At 42.9% G+C, this 22,933-nt stretch overlaps 1 protein-coding gene across 1 annotated transcript in view; it reads left to right on the top strand.

Annotated features, from left to right (window-relative positions):
* Positions 1-22,933, top strand: part of LOC135517804 (WD repeat-containing protein 70) — a 79,838-nt gene that overhangs the window by 6,481 nt on the left and 50,424 nt on the right. The window contains exons 7-9 of the mRNA XM_064942419.1: positions 2,416-2,549; positions 8,218-8,371; positions 11,568-11,644. Coding sequence (XP_064798491.1) covers positions 2,416-2,549; positions 8,218-8,371; positions 11,568-11,644 — 365 coding nt within the window. The remainder of the gene's footprint in view (positions 1-2,415; positions 2,550-8,217; positions 8,372-11,567; positions 11,645-22,933) is intronic.

Genomic DNA, 22,933 nt, shown 5'->3' with positions numbered 1-22,933 from the left:
TCAAACTTAGTGCCTCTTTGCTTGACATCATGGGAAAATCAAAAGAAATCAGCCAAAAACTCTCCACAAGATCTCCACAAGTGTGGTTCATCGTTGGGAGCAATTTCCAAATGCCTGAATGTACCACGCTCATCTGTCCAAGCAATAGTACGCAATTATAAACACTATGGGACCACACAGCTGTCATACCGCTCAGGATGGAGACGCATTCTGTGATGAACGTACTTTGGTGCAAAAAGTGCAAATCAATCCCAGAGCAACAACAAAGGACATTGTGAAGATACTGGAGGAAACGGTAAAACGAGTCCTATATCAACACAATCTGAAAGGCTGCTCATCAAGGAAGAAGCCACTGCTCCAAAACCGCCGTAAAAAAGCCAGGCTACGGTTTGCAACTGCACAGGAAGAATGGCCCAAAATACACCCAACTTATTGTGGGAAGCTTGTGGAAGGCTACCGGAACCGTTTGACCCAAGTTAAGCAATTCAAAGGTAGTGCTACCAAATACTAATTGAGTGTATGTAAACTTTTAACCCTCAGGGAATGTGATGAAAGAAATAAATGCTGAAAGAAATCACTCTCTCTACTATTATTCTTACATTTCACATTCTTAAAATAAAGTGGTTATCTTATTAACTTTCCTAAAATGGAATTTTTATTAGGATTTCATGTCAGGAATTGTGAAAGACTGAGTTTAAATGAATTCGGCTAAGGTGTATGTAAACCTCCGACTTCAACTGTGTATGTGTATATATATATATATATATATATATATATATATATATATATTATAAAGGATTAATTTCATAAATAATTATTTGTGGAAATTGATCAATAAAATAAAAAAAACACATTTGTTTTGAGTCAAGAATATGTTTTGTATATTTCTACAATGACCTTAGACTTAGACCAGTCACACGGACACATGCACACATACACACAAACAATCACATGCACACATACACACAAACAATCACACACACAGACACGCACACAAAAACATTTGATCAACTTTATTTGTAGATTTGATTAGTAATAGAGTAAATAGTATAGTATAATTAAATAGTATAATTAATGAAATAATATAATAATTAAATAGTATAATTAGTATTTCTAGTAGTCAGCCAGGTTAAATGATTTGCTTTATTCCTAAACAAAAGTGTCAGTGCATGAACAATTGTAATGGATAAATTGCATAAATAAACAGCATATTAGATTTTTAAGTTTAGTATGTTACTCGTTTTTGCCCAGTAGCCAGATAAATGCTGCTGCGAGTGTGGTCATGTGATGAATACATGGACAGCACTGATATTCTTGGAAATAGAGCTGTACTTTTTGAATTATGAGAGTTATTTGACAAAGTAAGTGTAATGTAAATGCCAGAATATCTTCTTTCAGATACTATATAGAAATCAAAGTGTTTTACCTGCATGTGACTCTGAAGGACGATTCAATAAAGTGATGATCCTTTCCCTGCCTCTGTAAATTGCAAGATGCGCCCATCTCTTCATGTTCAATTTGACAACTGATAGGCCTAATGTTGTCACTCATCAGAATATTGAAAAATGTAATCCTGTCTATAGGTTAACTCTTATGTGTGAAATGTGGGTATAGTGTGTAGTTTCGATGGCCGGCTGTGCAGGCTGACTGGCTACGTTTGAACCCCACTCTATAAAGTTAGATAGAATAATACGAAACATAACCTTTACTCTAAAAGGCCTACTGCAACACAGCATGTTTTCATTTCCCTTACAGTAATAGTAATAGAGTTACAGTAAATAAAACAGTCCCGTAACAGCTTCTTTTTACAAAGTCAAATGTCAAAGAGAATGGTATCAACTCACAAGGCGCACGGTCAAATTATTAACATGAGCTCCAACGCTGATAAATAGCCATTACACAAACTCATCATTACACTGTTGTCTTTCTAAATGAAATCAACCTCTTCACCCTCCTTAACATTTAGTTGGGCCTAATTTAAATTCAATTGTGAAGTGCCTGGCTGGGTACCAACATTCTACAGCACATTGTCTTGCGGGTTAAGTTTTTTAAAAACGGAGTAAAGGGCACTACATGTGGTTTCAAAATTCTGACAAATGAGCTTGTGTAAAATACAAACATTTAGAAAAAGTCAGGGAAGCAGCAGGACAAAGCTTTTTGGGGGGATTGATTTATTTTATTTACTAAATCAAATGTCAGTGGCCGTTGGCCTATGGCAGTTCTAGCGTTAAAAGGCTAGGCAATGCACATCCAGACAAACTACTCGGACCCTCAGCCAAGATTGTGTCCATTGTGCACTAAGCTGGCTGGTTAGGTGGTGTGCTGTTAACCCAGTAGCAACTAGGTGTTAGTTAAGTGGTTAAGGTCCCTGGCAGGTGAAAGTAACCTCTGTTTGCTCCCTCCCTCCCTCCTCAGGTGTCAGCCTTGGCATTGGACCCCTCTGGAGCCCGTCTGGTCACCGGGGGATACGACTTTGACGTGCGCTTCTGGGACTTTGCTGGGATGGATGCAGCTCTGAATTCCTTCAGAACAATACAGCCCTGCGAATGGTGTGTCCACCACCTAGACTAGAACATACACATGCCTATCAAACGGAGTGCATTGGGAGCGTAACCCATTAGGCCGTCCACCCGTGCAGCCAGAGCCATCAATAAACGAGGGATATTGGCCAAATGAGCCATTTATACCTTTAAAAAAAAGAAGCTTATAACAAATGACAAAAACACTTCCTTGTTTGTGATATGTAGCGTATGCAAAACTTTACAGCCAGTTGTCTTATTGGTTTTTACTTTCCTTAAACAATAGTTGTCCACATCACGGTTCAGCTGTCGGAGATTTGAGTGATAAATGCATCAGGGCATTGCATGCATACACCTTATAGGCTTAGGAGTCCACTGTATGATATTAATATATATGAAGAAAGAGAAACGTAGGCCTAGCCCCAGAGATAGATGTGCCGGCGGCATGCCCCACACCGACATGCATGTCTTTATCCTTGCCAGATAGGCTACTGTGTCTGCTATACAGATATAGGTGTACAGAAGGAGGCTAATTCTTGAATTTTGTTATCCAAATATTTTTTCTTTATTAAGATAAGCATTATATTGGTAGATAATAGGAGTAACTCTGGTCGCAATTGCAGCAATTACTAAGAAAGGCTGGTGCCTACCGTAACCAACAAATGATAGCAATAGGCTAATAATATTAATTTTACAACAAGCCTACTTAAACCTTAAACTAAATATGGGGCACACAATTATAAAGACAGATCGAACTTCACTTAGCCAACCAAAATGTCTCAACAGAATGAAACAAAACACATTCGGCATTCTTAAGGAGCTGGTTTAGATCATTAAATAGGCCTACAATAATAACAATGATATACAATAATGATATTTTGTTTACGTTTTTCATATGAAAAAAAAACAAGTTTAAAAAAAATAGCATCCTACCTGAATAGCGAGTTGCACAGTTGCCTGCATTTGGCCACGCCAACGTTCTTCTCATATTTGTCCACTACAATAGTAAAACGTATCCCCTTGTAGGCTTATCACTGTGGGGGGAATTCAGACCCGAGTTAACCAAACGTAAATGGAACATGATTCCCTTTCTATGCACTTTTCTCTCTGTTCTGACCTTGAATTTAAGCATGAGAAAAGAAATTATTCACCAGCTATTTGTTTGGGGTGGAGATGGAATAAATGAAGGTGTGGTGGTGTCTACAGATATGCCATATTCTGACCTTGACTTAATTCCAACACCTTTACACGTGAGGAAACCATGAGTAAAGTCTAGTGAACCTACCGGTTCCAAGTGGAAAAAACATGGACTGAATTTTTGTAGGTAGAAATAAACACCATTCTCCATGCACTTTAATTTACACTGAGTTGCACCCCCTTTTGTTCTCAGAACAGCCTCAAATCATCGGGGCATGGACTCGACATGGTATTAAGCATTCCACAGGTATGCTGGCCCATGTTGATTCCAATGCTTCCCACAGTTGTGTCAAGTTGGCTAGATGTCTTTTGGGTGGTGGACCATTCTTAATGCACAGGGGAAACTGCTGAGTGTGAAAAACCCCCGCAGCGTTGCAGTACTTGACACACTGGCACCTACTACCATACCCTGTTCAAAGGCACTTGAATTTTTACTCTTGCCCATTCACCCTCTGAATGGCACACATATACAATCCATGTCTCAATTGTCTTGAGGCTTAAAAATCCTTCTTTAACCAGTCTCCGCCCATTCATCTACGCTGATTGAATGGATTTAACAGGTGACATCAATAAGGGATCATAGCATTCACCTGTGAGGCACACCTGAGTGAGCATGGATTTAAATAATTAGCATTTATTTATTTTACCAGGCTGATGGTGCCTGCATCTTATGGTCAGTCTCAGCAGAGGGAGAGAGGAGTAGACTCAGGGTCAGTCTCAACATCCCTCCGCACTCCCTTTCCTCCGCTGACACTGACCAAAAAGGGACATCGTCTTCCAATTGATGGCAAAACTCGAGTCGCACTGCATTATTTCTGCCTCATGCACAAATTCATGTTGTTACTCCAATGAACAAAGGAAGTGAATATTCCTTGATATTAAAAAAGCCCCAAGCCTCTAATATTAACAACGCAAGCCTATAGAAACACTTTCCTACTCATTCATTACTGCTGCAGCGATACAAAGTGTTGACAGTGCTGAGTAAAAACTTCAACATAAACACAGCTCTTTGCTGTATTCATTGAGAGTCTTCTCTAGTCATGGTTTTAAATATTTTGAAATCTCACAGAATCAACTTTGCTGTAGCTTTGTACCTTCAGACACATGAAATGGTTCAAAACAGTTGACTTCCCGGCGCGCAGGGCAGCTGAATCGGGTACACTTACGGCCAACAGCCCAAGACAGGAAAAAAAAAAGATTTTTACATTTTTATTTTTACAGAAAAGTTTGCAAATCTACCAGGAATACCTTTGAGATCGACCAGTTCAATCTCGTGCATTTCTCTGTGGGCTGATTTTTATTCTGCGGGATAGTCCCGGGCTAATGTTTTTTACATGTATAACTTGAAAAGAGCTATTGATAAATGAGTAATCTGTTTGGCTAAGGGAATTGTAAATATAAATTACACTTTTAAATCTATTTTATCTTATAATCGCTGGAGACAAATGTGAAACCGCTCATATGGCAGCAACCTGAAGCATATCAACTTAAAGTTTTAAATTTAAATTGTACAGCATTTGAACTTGCACTGATGGCCACTGTTAATTATAGGCTACCCAGACTTCCTCTGTTTCCTATTTGTATCATGTTAAGTATTAGCTTCTATCAGTATCGACTGTCAATATGCCTAATAACCACATATATTCAACTGCCAATTTACTGTTAGTTCTATTCAGTTGCTATAGCCTACATCATTCCATTTAATGACATGTTTCGATTACCTTCGTTTGCTTCCTCTGTAAACGGCGTCACGGCCGTGTGGTTGTTGCTGAGGATCATTAGTAACAAAACATGTAGGGTGATTAAATGGTTATGTAGCGGAGAGCAGACCAAGTCGTAACAGTTTGAACCCGATGCATGGTGCAATAATTAATTGGCCGTGTCATCACACAGTTCCGTGGTTAGTGCAGGCAATAGACATGGATGTTGCCTACTATTGTACGCTATTCTCCCTATTATAATTCTGTGTACTCTAATCTTCCAACATGACTATGGGTCGAAGAGCTGAATGTGGCAATTTCCCATATTTCGGTCCGTATTATTAGGTATGCTATTAGCAATAAGCATTACCACCTGTAGCCCAACTGATGCAGCATAGGCTGAAGCATGGGGTTGCCTGTCTGGATTTACCCTGTTGGGCTAATCACTAGTTAGATCCCAAATTTAATCTTTTAACTAGTTAGCATCCTATTGATGAATTTTATGTCCCAAAAATCTTGCATAAACACTGTGATTATAGTGTAAGCCTATATGTTTCGGTAACTTGGGGTAAACCACCACCCGGGGTAACACGTTCCCTGTTTGTACTTCTCCAAGAAACCACTTCATAGGGTGACGTTTTAAATCAAAGTTACTCTACAATTGACCCGTTAGTTAGCCCCACTCACAGGGATTTGCAGAGGTGTATGGTGCTTAACCATGACACTGCAGTTAGAGCATATTTAGGAGTTGACAAATAAATTAAGTAGGAATGGAAAGCTGGAATCGCCTTTTTAACAAAGGCCATTTTAAACGGCTATTTTCCCCACAATTAGAGGAATTGTTGTGCATTGACTGCTTGTCAGAATGCAGGTTTCCCTCCCTATGGCACTGGTAACTTAATTGCGCCTCGAGAGGAATATCTTACATAGACACACAACAACAAGCCGACTATGTAAATAGATAAACTATTCTACTATGGGTTGTCTGATTTGTGGCCTGTTCTAGCGTGTTCAAAGTATGCCACGACAGATTTTTTCATGTTACATATATTTTTTGCCATGGAGGCAAGGATTGTGCCGCGGCGCAGTGCCACAGTTAAATGACTGCAGCGGAAACACTGTTCCAATATCGCATCGATCGATCTTGATATATGGCAACTTTCAGGATGAATCAAACCACTGTATTTTTTTATTCACCAATATATTTAGTGTGTAAAGGCTCTCTAAGCCTTTTTTTATGGTTCATAAATACTTTCCCAACCCTAAATAATTGACAAGATCAGAGTATTTGTAAGTCTACCAATTGGTGCTGAAACGGAGACGAATATGAATGTAATTTAATTTATCCCTAATATTCTGAACCCGTTCTTTCAATATATTCTAGTGAGTCTGATATGCATGATATGCACCCCGGGACAATTTGTCCAGCTACAATTGTATTTATCGGCTTTTAATTGATTTTATTGGCCCAAAAAATGGCAATTACCAGCGAAGGAAACCATGCTATCAAAATGCTCATACACATGCACAAACATGTTGTTGTGTTGCTTCAGCGCACCTCATGTTAACTGTACTACCTCATGTCAGAGGAATGGATCTTCTCCCTTTAATTAAATGGACCTAACCTAAATACTGTATACTCGGATGCAGATGAGAGGAAGAGCTTGTGTATGTGTTTGTGTACATGTGTATCACTGTGTGTATTTAATGTTTGTTTCGTGGAACCCATCAATGAATACATTCTCTCAGGGGTTTTGAGAACCAATGGGCTGAGCTGGAGCGGGCTTTCCCTGAATCTTATTAGCCGAACTCCACGCCACATTTAGCCTGATTACAGAGCCGTCCAATAGTCTCTGCGGTCACTGACACACTAGGCCGTATTTGGAGAGCCGTGTAAAGCCCACTGTTTCTCCATCGCTAGAGTTAAAAACGAGGGGTTATTTCCACTTAATGAGGAACCTTGATTGGTTCAGTCTTGTTGACTCTTCCTCCGAAGGAAATGTAGTGATGGCTGTTTGTGCTCCAGACCCTGGAGGTAGGAACAGAGATGTTAACCCAGTTTTATTTCACTATGGTCCCACTCCCTAAGCGTTCGGCTCCCTGCACGAAACCTGGCTGGCCCCTCTACCCCCTGCTGGGTTAATGCAGTTTGATATTGACCTGAATTGCTATCTGCACTTTGGGAGAGTGGTTATGTGTGTGTGTTTGCGTGACACGTGTGGTGTGCGTGGAGTAGGAGGTAACAGTTCAGCGCATAGATTGGCATTGTGGATGGGTTGCCGGTGTAGCTAAATCCCAATCTTTTGGCTCATATTTGAAAATCTCCACTCCTTTTCTTGCTGTAAAGAAGAAACCCAACTATGTGTAGTGCAGCCAAGGTTAGCTTCGGTGTGTGTTACATTCTTCTGTCCCAGTCTAACAGACTGTTCATTGTGTTGAGTCTGAGGGACAAGACAGAGAGAGGCCCAGACCTAGACATCTCCACTGTTGGTCTGTCTGGTCCAAATCAAATGGGCCAAACGTCTGACTGTTTCCGCTAACTCTGTGATGTGCGTTGTCACGGTTCCTATGGTAATGGGTTTTAGTCTAAAACTGCTTCAGGATTTAAAGCTGTTTTATGACATTGCTGTAGCTCTGATGCTGTACACGTTTAGACCTAGCAGATGTCTCTCACCAATTCAACAGAAACTCCCACAAAGACACTTACCGCACGCATTTCAGGAATGACCCATGGTAGCCACAGGAATGATAAGTATAAAAGCTTTGCCTTTCTCATCCTCTCCCATTGTGTCCCCTCTCAGCCACCAGATCAGGTCCCTGCAATACAGCATCACTGGTGATGTCATCCTGGTGGTCTCTGGGAATGCCCAGGCCAAGGTGTTGGACCGCGACGGGTTCCCGGTCATGGAGTGTCCCAAGGGAGACCAGTACATCGTGGACATGGCTAACACCAAGGTACACACTCATCCACAACCTACTCTCTGATATGTGCTTCCTCTGTTACTGAGAAGGGAAGAGGTATAGTCATCGTACACTATGGCCTTCCAGCCCCCCTGTCGGTGGCCACTCAAACAAGCATTCGGGCCTGGGCCTTAGCTTTGTGTCAGGGATGACCCCTGCACTGTATGTTCTGCAGCTGCAGGTTAGTTTGTGTATGGGAGTAATGATGTGTACTGTACTTCCAGCTGGGAGCAGTCAGAGTGGAGTAGGAGAGGGTCACGATGACATTCACAACTAGATCATGCCGTGGTGACCGACCACTGACCAAGGTCGCGTTCGTTCAATGCGTCTTGGGTGAACAGTTTTTGCTGTCGAAAAGGCCGTTGCTAATTTCCATTCGCAGAGCATGTTCTGCATGGTGGCTGAGACACCTGTGAGAATGATGTGATAGAGATGACTTCCCCAGTAGGAGAACTATTGTAGGGTGTCGCTCTGTCTCTCTACATTCCTGTGGATCCAATGCTCCATTGGGGCTGTTGCTGGCAGCAGGGTTTTTTGGTAGTGAAGCTCTGCAGCTCTGCTGAAGGTGACCCAGCAAATGTATTGTGTCCAAAACTAATTCTCTCACATCCCTACATCACCACCACACACACACACACTCACACACACACACACACACACACACACACACACACACACACACACACACACACACACACACACACTCACACTCACACTCACACTCACACTCACACACACACACACACTAGTCTCTCTCTTTCTCCCTCACTCTCTTCTGCTCTCTGTCTCTTGCACAGCACCCACCCATATGCTCTCACTCACTCACTCACTCACTCACTCACACACACACACACACACACACAGTGTGTTAGAGAGAGAGGGCTGGGAATTATCATGATACTTTGGTTAGCGATACGATATGCATTGCAATTTTCACGATTCTATATGTATTGCGATTCAATACTGTGATTTTATGGCGATTCGATGTTCTAAACATACTGCTCATCATGTCTGCTGCAGAGGGACAAGAGAGCCATGATAAAAAAATAAAACATTTTTTTTTTCGTGTTTCACTCCAATTTTGTGGTGTCCAGTTGGTAGTTACAGTTTTGTCTCATCGCTGCAACTCCCTTACGGACTTGGGAGAGGCAAAGGTCGAGTGTCGAGTGTCGTGTGTCCCCCAAAACACGACCCGCCATGCTGCACTGCTGCTTGACACACTGCTCGCTTAACCCGGAAGGCAGCCGCACAAATGTGTCGGCGGAAACGCCGTATCAAATCAAATTTATTTATATAGCCCTTCGTACATCAGCTGATATCTCAAAGTGCTGTACAGAAACCCAGCCTAAAACCCCAAACAGTAAGCAATGCAGGTGTAGAAGCACGGTGGCTATGAAAAACTCCCTAAAAAGGCCAAAACCTAGGAAGAAACCTAGAGAGGAACCAGGCTATGTGGGGTGGCCAGTCCTCTTCTGGCTGTGCCGGGTGGAGATTATAACAGAACATGGCCAAGATGTACACCTGTCGACCGTGTCAGCATGCATGTGCCCGGCCCGCCACAGGAGTCGCTAGAGCAAGTCAACAAATTGGATGCGGTCTATCACACTGCCATCCGTTTTGTCACCAAAGCCCCATATACTACCCACCACTGCGACCTGTACGCTGGCCCTCGCTTCATACTCGTCGCCAAACCCACTGGCTTCAGGTCATCTACAAGTCTCTGATAGGTAAGGCCCCGCCTTATCTCAGCTGACTGGTCAACATAGCAGCACCCACCCGTAGCACGCACTCCATCAGGTATATCTCTCTAGTCACCTCCACTGCCAATTCCTCCTTTGGCCGCCTTTCCTTCCAGTTCTCTGCTGCCAATGTCTGGAATGAATTGCAAAAATCACTGAAGCTGGAGACTCTTACCTCCCTCACTAGCTTTAAGCACCAGCTGTCAGAGCAGCTCACAGATCACTGCACCTGTACATAGCCCATTTGTAAATAGCCCATCCAACTACCTCATCCCCATACTGTTATTTATTTATTTATCTATCTCCTTTGCACCCCTGTATCTCTTCTTGCACATTCATCTTCTGCACATCAATCACTCTAGTGTCTATTTGGTATATTGTAATTACTTTGACACCATGTCCTATTTATTGCCTTTACCTCCCTTTCTTACCTCATTTGCACACACTGTATATAGATTTTCTTCAACTGTATTATTGACTATATGTTTTGTTTATCCCATGTGTGTCAGTCTGGTTCTAATCAGGCTTTGTCAGTTGGCTGTCCTCTCCTGTTCTGTTGGGGAGGAGGGGAATCAAAGGTGCATAGCAACGGTAGTTCCTCCAGTCCAATTAAAAGACTGTGAACGACCGTTTGTTTTGATGCCTTTTGCCAGAACGTGGAAGTAATTCAGTCATTTACAAAACCATATAAGCGCTAAACATACAACACCATTTGTGGACTGTACCCTAAGCATTACATGTATAGGTTGAAATACTTTTTTGTTCTCCATCTGTGAATATTCAACGTAGTCCTTGTATTTTACAGTATGGGGAGATATAGCATTTAAATGCTATAAATGAGAGAGAATGACGGTTTGATAAATCGTGGTAAAGGGGAACATAGTACAGTGGAAGCCGGGCCGTGTCCAGTCCCATGGTAAAAGGGCTAACAGGCAGACCGCTCCAATATTCACACACTGATGTCATTTTGCTCAACTCCTGTCCTTTCTGTCAGGTTGAGATATGTCATGTCTGAACTCTCGGCTGCACGTCGGAGAAATCCCCTGCCCTCTTGGTGCAAGAGGGCCTCTCTCTGGGCAGTCGCTCTTTGAAGATGTTATTTGTTATGGCTATTTCTGTGAGTGCTTTTTTTACCAGAGGAGAACCCTGCTGGAGGTCACAGTCCTATGAGCTCTCAGTTTTGAGGCAGAGGGAGCTCCACTGGGCCCGGCTGGCTCTGGTGTTTAGGGGTCAGTGGCTCAGTGTCAGGGGGGTTCTCCTTCCCTGTAGGTCCGTCTCTTTTCTCTGGAGAAGGACCAAGGGCTGCTAGGAGCAGTGAGATCAGGCTGCTATGCACGACGTGCCACTCCGTAAAATAGATGTTTGGTGGTTACTTGTTTAAATCCAGATTCCTCAGTGCTGATTGGGTCAAATTATAGCCATTTAACTACGTTTCTGTCTTTTTATTTCAGGGTCACACTGCCATGCTGAACAGCGGCTGTTGGCACCCCAAGATTAAGGACGAGTTTATGACCTGTTCCAACGACGGGTGAGTTGTATGTGCGTGTGCGTTTCTCTGTGCCGGTGAATCTGAGGTTCACAGGGACAGACAAACGCACTATTACAAGCTGGCAGTGGTGGAAAAGTACTCATTTGTCATACTTGAGTGAAGATACAGTGGGGCAAAAAAGTATTTAGTCAACCACGAATTGTGCAAGTTCTCCCACTTAAAAAGATGAGAGGCCTGTATGACAGACAAACTATGACAGACATAGTATGTATGACAACTATGACAGACAAAATGAGAAGAAGAAAAATCCAGAAAATCACATTGTAGGATTTTTATTAATTTATTTGCATATGGTGGAAAATAAGGCAGTAGGAATGACCAGGGATGTTCTCTTGAACAAGTGTGTGAATTGGACCATTTTCCTGTCAAAATGTAACAAGTACTTTTGGGTGTCAGGGAAAATGTATGGAGTAGTAAGTACATTATTTTCTTTAGGAATGTAGTGCAGTAAAAGTTGGCAAAAATATAAATAGTAAAGTACATATACCCCCCAAAACTACTTAAGTAGTACTTTAAAGTATTTTTACTTAAGTACTTTACACCATTGCAAGCTGGCTAACACCCAGTACTCAACCCTGCCCTATGTACATAGTCATTGAAAACTGGTCACTTTAATAATATTTGCATACTGTTTTACCCACTTCATATGTATAACTGTATTCTAGTCTAGGCTCATCGTATATATCTACTGCTGTACACACCTTTTCTATTCATATACTGTCAATAATGTCAATGCACACCATCATATATATGCAGTATATATTTATATCCCGTACTCTAACATCGCTCGTTCTATTTCAGTATTTCTTAATTCCTTTATTTACATTTTTGGGGTTGCATGTATTGTTTGCCATTTTTAGTTATTACTGCACTGGTAATAAGAGTCTTGGGCCGACTCTTCTCTGTATACATCATGATGTCGCTCTTGCTGCTGGTGAGTCTCTGATCCACCTCTACGCAGCTGACACCATTCTGTATACTTCTGGTCCTTCTTTGGACACTGTGTTAACTAACCTCCAGACGAGCTTCAATGCCATACAACTCTCCTTCCATGGCATCCAACTGCTCTTAAATGCAAGTAAAACTAAATGCATGCTCTTCAACCGATCGCTGCCCGCACCTGCCCGCCTGTCCAGCATCACTACTCTAGATGCTTCTGACTTGTGGACAACTACAAATACCTAGGTGTCTGGTTAGACTGTAAACTCTCCTTCCAGACTCACATTAAACCTCTCCAATCTAAAATGAAATATAGATTTGTCTTCCTATTTCGCAACAAAGCATCCTTCACTCATGCTGCCAAACATACCCTCGTAAAACAGAAAATCCTACCGATCCTTGACTTCTGCGATGTCATTTACAAAATAGCCTACAACATTCTACTCAGCAAATTGGATGCAGTCTATCACAGTGCCATCCGTTTAGTCATCAAAGCCCCATATACTACCCACCACTGCAACCTGTATGCTCTCGTTGGCTGGCCCTCGCTTAATATTTGTCGCCAAACCCACTGGCTCCAGGTCATCTATAAGTCTTTGCTAGGTAAAGCCCCGCCTTATCTCAGCTCACTGATCACCATAGCAGCACCTATCCGTAGCGCACGCACCAGTAGGTATATTTCACTGGTCACCCCCAAAGCCAATTCCTCCTTTGGCCGCCTTTCCTTCCAGTTCTCTGCGGCCAATGACTGGAACTAATTGCAAAAATCACTGAAGCTGGAGGCTCAAATCCCCCTCCACTAACCTTAAGCACCAGCTGTCAGAGCAGCTCACGGATCACTGCATCTGTACATAGCCCATCTGTAAATTGCCCATCCGACTACCTCATCCCCATACTGTTATTTAATTTATTTTGCTCCTATTCATCCCAGTATCTCTACTTGCACATTCACCTTTTGCACATCTATCACTCCAGTGTTTAATTGCTATATTGTAATTATTTTGCCACTATGGCCTATTTATTGCCTTTACCTCCCTTATCCTACCTCATTTGCACACACTGTATATAGACTTTGTCTATTGTATTATTGACAGTATGTTTGTTTATTCCATGTGTAACACTGTGTTATTGTTTGTGTTGCACTGCTTTGCCTTATCTTGGCCAGGTCGCAGTTGTAAATGAGAACTTGTTCTCAACTAGCCTTCCTGGTTAAATGTTGTTGTTTTTTAACTGCTGGAGCTAGGAACTTTCAAAGCATTTCGCTATCCCCGCAATAACAGCTGCTGTTACCCGACCATTACAATTGTATTTGATTTAAATGAACACGGCACTAGGCTGTCTCCTACAGCTGGAGGGCTCTATCAGAGCTGGGATGAGTGGCTTGATTGGTTTGAAAAAGGCAGTAATGGGCTGAATAAGGGTGCACTGCCATGTCTCACTGCTTTCTCAGAATGGCACCGTGCAACTCATGCCTACTTGGTGACTAATCTTCCTAACAGCAGGATTATGTGGATCAGGACCCCCACCAGAGAAGAAGACACTAAACGATTCTTACAGGGAATAAACTAGTCGGATAATCTCACCGAAATGTAAGGACAGCAATGCCGGTGTATGATCACTAGAGTCTTTATTTGAGCTGGGGTACAGTGGTTTATCCAGGATCAGCTGGAGGATTGCAAATTAACATATCCCTTTAAGACTCATTTTCCTTGAGATCACCTGGGCATCAATATGGCCCTCTCTGAAGTCTTATTTCCAATTCAACAGTTACTAGGCCGTATAAGTTTGAGCTTCCAAAAATGCTGGTTTATCATTGCTGACAATATAAACTCAGCAAAAATAGAAACGTCCTCACTGTCAACTGCGTTTATTTTCAGCAAACTTAACATGTGTAAATATTTGTATGAACATAAGATTCAACAACTGAGAGACAAACTGAACAAGTTCCACAGACGTGTGACTAACAAATTTAATAATGTGTCCCTGAACAAAGGGGGGGTCAAAATCAAAAGTAACAGTCAGTATCTGGTGTGGCTACCAGCTGCATTAAGTACAGCAGTGCATCTCCTCCTCATGGACTGCACCAGTTCTTGCTGTGAGATGTTACCCCACTCTTCCACCAAGGCAAGTTCCCAGACATTTCTGTGGGTAATGGCCCTAGCCCTCACCCTCCGAACCAACAGGTCCCAGAAGTGCTCAATAGGATTGAGATCCGGGCTCTTCGCTGGCCATGGCAGAACATTGACATTCCTCTCTTGCAGGAAATCATGCACGGAACGAGTAGTATGGTTGGTGGCATTGTCATGCTGGAGGGTCATGTCAGGAGGAGGAAGAGGATGTCTTCCCTGTAACGCACAGCATTGAGATTGCCTGCAATGACGACAAGCACAGTCCGATGATGCTGTGACACACCGCCCCAGACCATGACGGATCCTCCACCTCCAAATCGATCCCGAACCAGAGTACAGTCCTCGGAGTAACGCTCATTCCTTCGACGATAAACGCGAATCTGACCATCACCTCTGGTGAGACAAAAGCGCGACTCGTCAGAGAAGAGCACTTTTTGCCAGTCCTGTCTGGTCCAGCGACGGTGGCTTTGTGCCCATAGGCGACATTGTTGCCGGTGATGTCTGGTGAGGACCTGCCTTACAACAGGCCTACAAGCCCTTAGTCCAGCCTCTCTCAGCCTATTGCGGACAGACTGAGCACTGATGGAGATATTGTGCATTCCAGGTGTACCTCGGGCAGTTGTTGTTGCCATCCTGTACCTGTCCCGCAGGTGTGATGTTCGGATGTACCAATCCTGTGCAGGAGTTGTTACACGTGGTCTTCCACTGCGAGGACGATCAGCTCTCTGTCCTGTCTCACTGTACCGCTGTCTCATGCGCCTCACAGTACGGACATTGCAATTTATTGCCCTGGCCACATCTGCAGTCCTTATGCCTCCTTGCAGCATGCCTAAGGCACGTTCACGCAGATGAGTAGGGATCCTCTGTATCTTTCTTTTGGTGTTTTTCAGTCAGTAGAAAGGCCTCTTTAGTGTCCTAAGTTTTCATAACTGTAACCTTAATTGCCAACCGTCTGTAAGCTGTTAGTGTCTTAACAACCATTCCACAGGTGCATGTTCATGAATTGTTTATGGTTCATTGAACAAGCATGGGAAACAGTGTTTAAACTCTTTACAATGAAGATCTGTGAAGTTATTTGGATTTTTACAAATGATCTTTGAAAGACAGGGTCCTGAAAAAGGGATGTTTCTTTTTTGCTGGGTTTAGTTTCCCATCATCTCACTTGTCACCAGCAGGGAGTCCTCTAGGCTAAGCTACGCCTCTGGGACCCTTGGTCTGTCCTCACCTCTCTCACAGTGTGGAGTCACCTCCTGGAGCTTTCATTGGTGAAAATCTCTGTTTTCAGAATACAATGGTAATACAATACAGAATTATCCATGTAACCTACTACACTTTCACAAGCCCTCTGTTTGTTATGTGTTCCTCTAGCCAATTGGTTTCCCCATAGAGTTTATCACAGGGGCTGTAGTGTTTCTATGTTTAGGGGCGGGGTCCATGTGTGTTTCTCTGAACATGTTTATGTATGTGTGTATATGTGTGAGAGAGCGAGAAGGAGAGAACCCCAGTGATGAGTCTAAGTGAGTGTGACAGGCAGCGGAGCAGAAACCCAACACCATGATCAGGACTGAAAACAAGGCTGAGGAGGGTAGGGGCTGGGACCAGTGTTCACCTCTGACCGTCTCTTCTCCCTCCCAGATGTGGCGCTGGGGCTAGCTGCTTTATTTAGCTTTACTTTGGGTCCTGGGAATCCTCACGTGGCACGTTAGCACTGGGGGTTGCCAGCCCAGTTCTGGGAGTAGAGCAGATCAGAGCAGTGGACAGAGAGCCATTTGCAGCCACGGCCAGCTGTAGATGTGAAGGGTCCCCAGCGGGAGAGTCCAAAGCGGGTCACTTCAGCTCCCTGGGCCACAGGGACCAGGAGAGGAAGGGAATGTCCAGCGGCCTGCTTTCAGGAGGTCCCTCTTCTTTCAAAGTCTTACTCCCTCTCCTGCCCTCCATCCCTCCCCTCGGTCTCCCTCAATCACATGTCTCACTCTAAGGCCTCGGGGAACGGATGATTGTCGGGCGGATGTTGTGAAAGGGGATGTTTGGGACTTTTTATGACTGCCTCTTGTGAGCTAGGTGAGGTTCACTATGAGTAACTGAGGTCAGAACTGGAAGGGACTGAATAAGGCGTACGGTGAAGTGTTAGTCTCAATGAAGTGCTGCTGACAGTAAGAAACCGTTCATGCGTCGTCATTGGGTAATGATGATCAGTGTGGGAGGTACACCCAGTAGACCTCACAGCACAGGGAGCTGGGCTGTAGCCTGGCTTTTCACCTCAGGCAGTTATCTAAAGGCCCAGTGATTCTGAAGGGGTTGTATGAAAATGTATGCGCTCACTACTGTAAGTCGCCCTGGATATTAGCGCCTGCTGAATGACTAAATTGGAAATGTTGTCTCTCTCCTCCCCACTCCTGCACTCCTGTTCAGTGGTCTCAGTGGGGAGCCTGGATGTCTTGGCTGCTGTGTGTGTGGCTCTGTCTGACAATGGGCCTGATAAACCAGGACCCAGGGCTTCTATTTCTGAAGACCAGAGGAGGGCCAGCCGTACCGCCTGGTGCCGTTCGACTGTCTTCCTGACAATAGACCAGTGTTACCACCCAGATTTAATAGTCTCTCTCTCTCTCCCTCTATTGTTCTGAAGCCGCTTTTGATGTGCTGCTTTCGATGCTTTAATGTACTAGCTCTTTCAGGGCTCTACGCTGACCTTTTTTTACAAGGAGCACGTGTGCCCCTATGTTGAAATATTTAGAAGCACAATGACACATATTTAAGATAACAAGCCGTTTTCTTTAGCAATGGTGCAAGCATGATGGTCATGTATCTGCACTCAGTGTATTCTACATGGCACTCGGGCTGCGGTACAGTGAAGTAATCATTGCAACAATTATCATCTAGGGGATTTTTTTGTGTTCGCACTGGTGCACCTAAATTAAAACTCCAGGTCTCACAGCAAACTATTTAGGCGCATAATGCGAGTCAAATGGTCGCACCGTAGAGCCCTTCTTTACCCACACTAAAAAAATACAACAAATTACTATAGAATTCTTTAGTAAACTGTAGAATACTATACTACGCACTGGAGTGTCTCTCAATCATGTGTAGTACTTGTTGAAAAATACGATACTAAATACTACAGTATTATCTGCAAAACAAACACTGTAGCAAAACACCACAGTATTTATTAATTAACATATACCCTGCCCATTCTCCTCCCCCATATCCCCATTTGTGCCACTCATTAGTGGAAAACCTACATGCCAAGTATACAGTCCATTCGGAAAGTATTCAGCTACCTTAACTTTGTCCACATTTTGTTACGTTACAGCCTTATTCTAAAATGGATAAAATAGAAAATGTCCCTCATCAATCTACACACGAATCCCCGAGCTGACAAGGTAGAAATCAGTTGTTCTGGCCCTGAACAAGGCAGTTAACCCACTGTTCCTTGGCCGTCATTGAAAATAAGAATTTGTTCTTAACTGACTTGCCTAGTTAAATAGAATAAATAAATAATAAAAGGTGCAAGGGTACCAAAAATGTTGTGCAACATTGAAGGTCCCCAAGAACTCAGTGGCCATCATTCTTAAATGGACGAATTTTGGAACCACCAAGACTCTTCCTAGAACTGAGCAATCGGGGAAGAAGGCCCTTGGTCAGAGAGGTGACCAAGAACCCAATTTGTCACTCTGATTGAGCGCCAGAGTTCCTGGAGTTCGCCAGAGTTCGCCAGATGTCCAGAAGGACATCCATCTGCAGCACTCCACCAATCGGGCCTTTTATGGTAGAGTGGCCAGAAAGACTACTCCTCAGTAAAAGGCCCATGACAGCCCACTCAGTTTTCAAAAAGGCACCTAAAGACTCTCAGACCATGAGAAAAATATTCTATGGTCTGCTGAAACCAAGACTGAACTCTTTGGCCTGAATGCTAAGCATCACGTCTGGAAAAAACCTGGCACCATCCCTACTGTGAAGCATGGTGGTGGCAGCATCATGCTGTGGGGATGTTTTTCAGTGGCAGGGACTGGGAGACTAGTCAAGATTGAGGGAAAGATGAACAGAGTGAAGTACAGAGAGATCCTTTATAAAAATCTGCTCCAGTGCGCTCATGACCTCAGACGGGGGTGAAGGTTCACCTTCCAACATGACAATGGTCCTAAGCACACAACCATGACAATGCAGGAGTGGAATTGGGATAGGTCTCTGAATGTCCTTGAGTGGCCCAGTCAGAGCCTGGACTTGAACCTGATCAAACATCTCTGGAGAGACCTGAAAATAGCTGTGCAGCGAAGCTCCAAATCCAACCTGACAGAGCCTGAGAGGATCTGCAGAGAAGAATGAAAGAAGCTCCCAAATACAGGTGTGCCAAGCTTGTAGCATCATACCCAAGAAGGCTCATGGCTGTTATCTCTACCAAAGGTGCTTCAACAAAGTACTGAGTAAAGGGTCTGAGTACTTATGTAAACGTGATATTTTATTTTGAATTAATTTGCAAAAATGTTTGCAAAACCAATTTTTGCCTTGTCATTATGGGGGTATTGTGTGTGGATTGATGAGGGATAAAAACGATTTAATCCATTTTAGAATAAGGCTGTAACGTAACAAAATGTGGAAAACGTCAAGGGGTCTGAATACTTTCCGAAGGCACTGTAGACTATATATTGCGTTCCTTACAGCAGGGTTTCTCAAAGGGGGTTCCACAGCCAGCTGTCTAAATAAATGAATATTACTAACAACACAAACAACTTTTGACCAAGGGATTGGTGGAATAAGTTTAAGTGTGTAATGCAATACAATGTAATATTATATACAGATTATATAGCCAGATTTCTGTATTTTGAAAGTTACAGATCTTGAAAGCTTGATTGCTAACATGCAAAATGTTTTGCAACTATATTAGCAATGGACTTATGAAACAAATACCAAAATATTTTTGGAGGTGGAGTTTTCCTTTAAGGCAGCCCCCCCACACCTTTCTGAGGGGTTTAGCTAAATGCGGAAGACACATTTCGGTTGACTGCATTCGGTTACTGACTAGGTATCTCCTTTCCCTTAACCCTACAGTATATTCTAGAGTTTTATTTTACTGTAAACTGTAGTATTTATTAACTGTAAATACTACAGTAAATATTACAGTATTCACTAGTGTTTTCATGGACTTTCTACAGTGAATACTACAGAACACTCTGCAAAAACACTACAGTGAATACTCAGTATTTATATCATAGTATACTATAGTATGTTTTTACGTGGGTTATTAGGCCTAAGATCTACAGCATATTCTCTGGTTGTCACATTCTGTGGATTCCTCTTCCCATGGCTGTGGCGGTCTTCTTTAAGTGTGACTAAACTATCCCAACATATTTCTATCAGAGGAATGTGACGAGAGATGTCGTTTCCCGATAAAGTAGCCCCGTGGAGCAGCAGTTGGAGTTAGACCGTATTGAAGCCCCTTTCAACATTCTCACTCTTGTTTGAGATTAAATTGGCATACATGCCAAATAGCACGCTACCTAAACGCAAAGTGATTACTCATATTTGAAGCATAGGGCCCAAATACCTGCTAAGTGCGGTGTTACTTAAACAAATTCTCTGCTGAAAGAACACCTGTTTGAAAGCCTCAAGGAGAATAATATGTTTCAGGCCAAATAGTTTGCCCCTGGAAAGTGTAAAGACTTTGTTCCTCTGTGGGAGTATTTCTAGCCAAGATTGAGCTATGGGTTTTACTAAGTAAGACATGTTTTGACACAGATTAATAGGGATGGAGACACACACACACGCACACACGCAAACAATAACCCTAATAACTGTGAGGATTGTTTTACTGGATGCCAGGGATAACCTCCATGCTGGGCTGCAGGACAGGACTGGGATGTGGATTCAGATTGGCCCCAGAGGAGAGGCGATGTCTCTGTTAGCCCCTGTCCTGGAGGTTCACCTGTCTGCTGTCTTTATCATACAGTACACCCCACCATTCCATGCACCACTCCATACAGTAAATGATCTACACTGAGGGAGGGGCGTGCCTTCAACTCAATAATACAAAGGGTTTCTTAATGTTTTGTACACTCAGTGTAGATGGCACATTAAGGAATCACCATTGTACATGATCTTTCTGGAAATGGACACCATTATTAATCTGCTTCATGCTCTCGGGCCATACCAGTATAATAACCATGATAAAGGATGTGTGAATTGAGCGAACCCCGTAAATCTTTGCTGTGGGGTTTCTCGCACTGCAGCAGCCTCTGAGTTGAGCTCTCTCGAAGTGTTTTATGTCCCGTCTCGATGTAAACTGATACTCCTCCCTGCTCTTGAGATCATCCCACTATCTCTTAATTGTTCATTTCTGGCATACTGTGCTTGTCAACTGAGTATTTTTCCCATTTTTCTATATGTAACCCTACGCTCTCAGCCCAAAGTATGGAGCTTGGAGATACCCTAATTTGGGCTTTTTGGAGGACTTGTGCAGGATCACAGGGCTGTTAATTGTGATCTCCATGGCAATACGGAGATGTGGAGTGAGAACAGACCGATGTCCCAGGGGTCTGAGAGAACTTCTCATCCTCTCTGGTCATTGAGACACTCAGACACACCAGGTTCATCCACAGTCCAGCGCGTCTCTAACACCACGTCTCCCAGAGCCCGGCACCCCGCCTGCCTTACGGAGCTAGTGTTCCATATCCTGCTGCCCTGGAATGTAATTCAATGAAGAAAAATATGAACGCAAGATGCAACAATTTCGAGTTACAGTTCAATAAAGGAATCCAGTCAATTGAAACATACAGTTGAAGTCGGAAGTTTACATACACTTAGGTTGAAGTCATTAAAACTTGTTTTTCAACCACTCCACAAATTTTTTGTTAACAAACTATAGTTTTGGTAAGTCGGTTAGGACTTCTACTTTGTTCATGACACAAGTAATTTTTCCAACAATTGTTTACAGATGGATTATTTCACTTATAATTCACTGTATCACAATTCCAGTGGGTCAGAAGTTTACATACACTAGTTGACTGTGCCTTTAAACAGCTTGGAAAATTCCAGAAAATGATGTCATGGCTTTAGAAGCTTCTGATAGGGTAATTTATATAATTTGAGTCAATTGGAGGTGTACCTGTGGATGTATTTCAAAGCCTACCTTCAAACTCAGTGCCTCTTTGCTTGACATCATGGGAAAATCAAAAGAAATCAGCCAAGACCTTAGATTTATTGATTTATTTTTTTCTGCCAAAAAAATAAATATTTCCCATTGTTGAAAACTTTAAATTGGCCATTCCGATTAATCGGTCGACCTCTAATGCCAATTGCATGCGCCCTCAAAACATCAGTGGCGTTGTGTTGTGTGACAAAACTGCACGTTGTAGTAGGCCTTGTACCCAGCACAAGGTGCACCTGTGTAATGAATGCTGTTTATTCAGCTTCTTGATATGCAACATGTGTCAGGTGGATGGATTATGTTGACAAAGGAGAAATGCTCACTAACATGGATGTAAACACATTTGGCACAAAATCTGAGAAATAAGCTTTTTGTGCGTTTGGAAAATTTCTGGGATCTTTTATCTCAGCTCATGAAACATGGACCAACACTTTTTTGTTCACTATACATACCACGGCCAGACACTTTCAAGTACAGACTGTTGCCTCACAGCACAGAATGGATTGGATGTTGAACTCTATAACCTCGACCTGCTGCTATGGTGAGGCTACTCCTGTTTTATTGGAGCGAAAAGAGACTTTCACGGTAATTTCCTCCTGTGCTACTCCAATGGGATCTAGGCTAATGGCTTACTTTTCAACCAATCAACCTGGATGAGCTTCAGTCACTTTATCATTTGGTCTTTGGATGCAGATGCACTGCCCTACTTATTGAGCTTAATGAGGAGCCATTAAACCAAGCTGACAATATTGATAAGCCTTTTTATCTCACTATTGAGGTGGATTTCAAATCCACTGTACACACAGGAATCAGCCACAGGAAGTAGGATGGTGGTGGGGGAGCTGCGTTTTCTTTGCCCAGACTGAAGACGTCTATATCGGTCCATTAATGCAGGACTAGTAAAGGCCCAGTGCACTTCTTTTGTGGAGCATATTTAAACCAAATGTATTTGAGAGTTTACCAGCATTTGTAACTTGAGTCTGGTAATTACAGTGGGGCAAAAAAGTATTTAGTCAGCCACCAATTGTGCAAGTTCTCCCACTTAAAAAGATGAGAGGC

The sequence above is a fragment of the Oncorhynchus masou genome, chromosome 28, assembly GCF_036934945.1.
Source record: "Oncorhynchus masou masou isolate Uvic2021 chromosome 28, UVic_Omas_1.1, whole genome shotgun sequence".
NCBI classification, from domain to species: Eukaryota; Metazoa; Chordata; class Actinopteri; order Salmoniformes; family Salmonidae; genus Oncorhynchus; species Oncorhynchus masou.
Note: the sequence above shows the minus strand (reverse complement) of the source record. Positions and strands in the feature narration are given on the sequence as shown.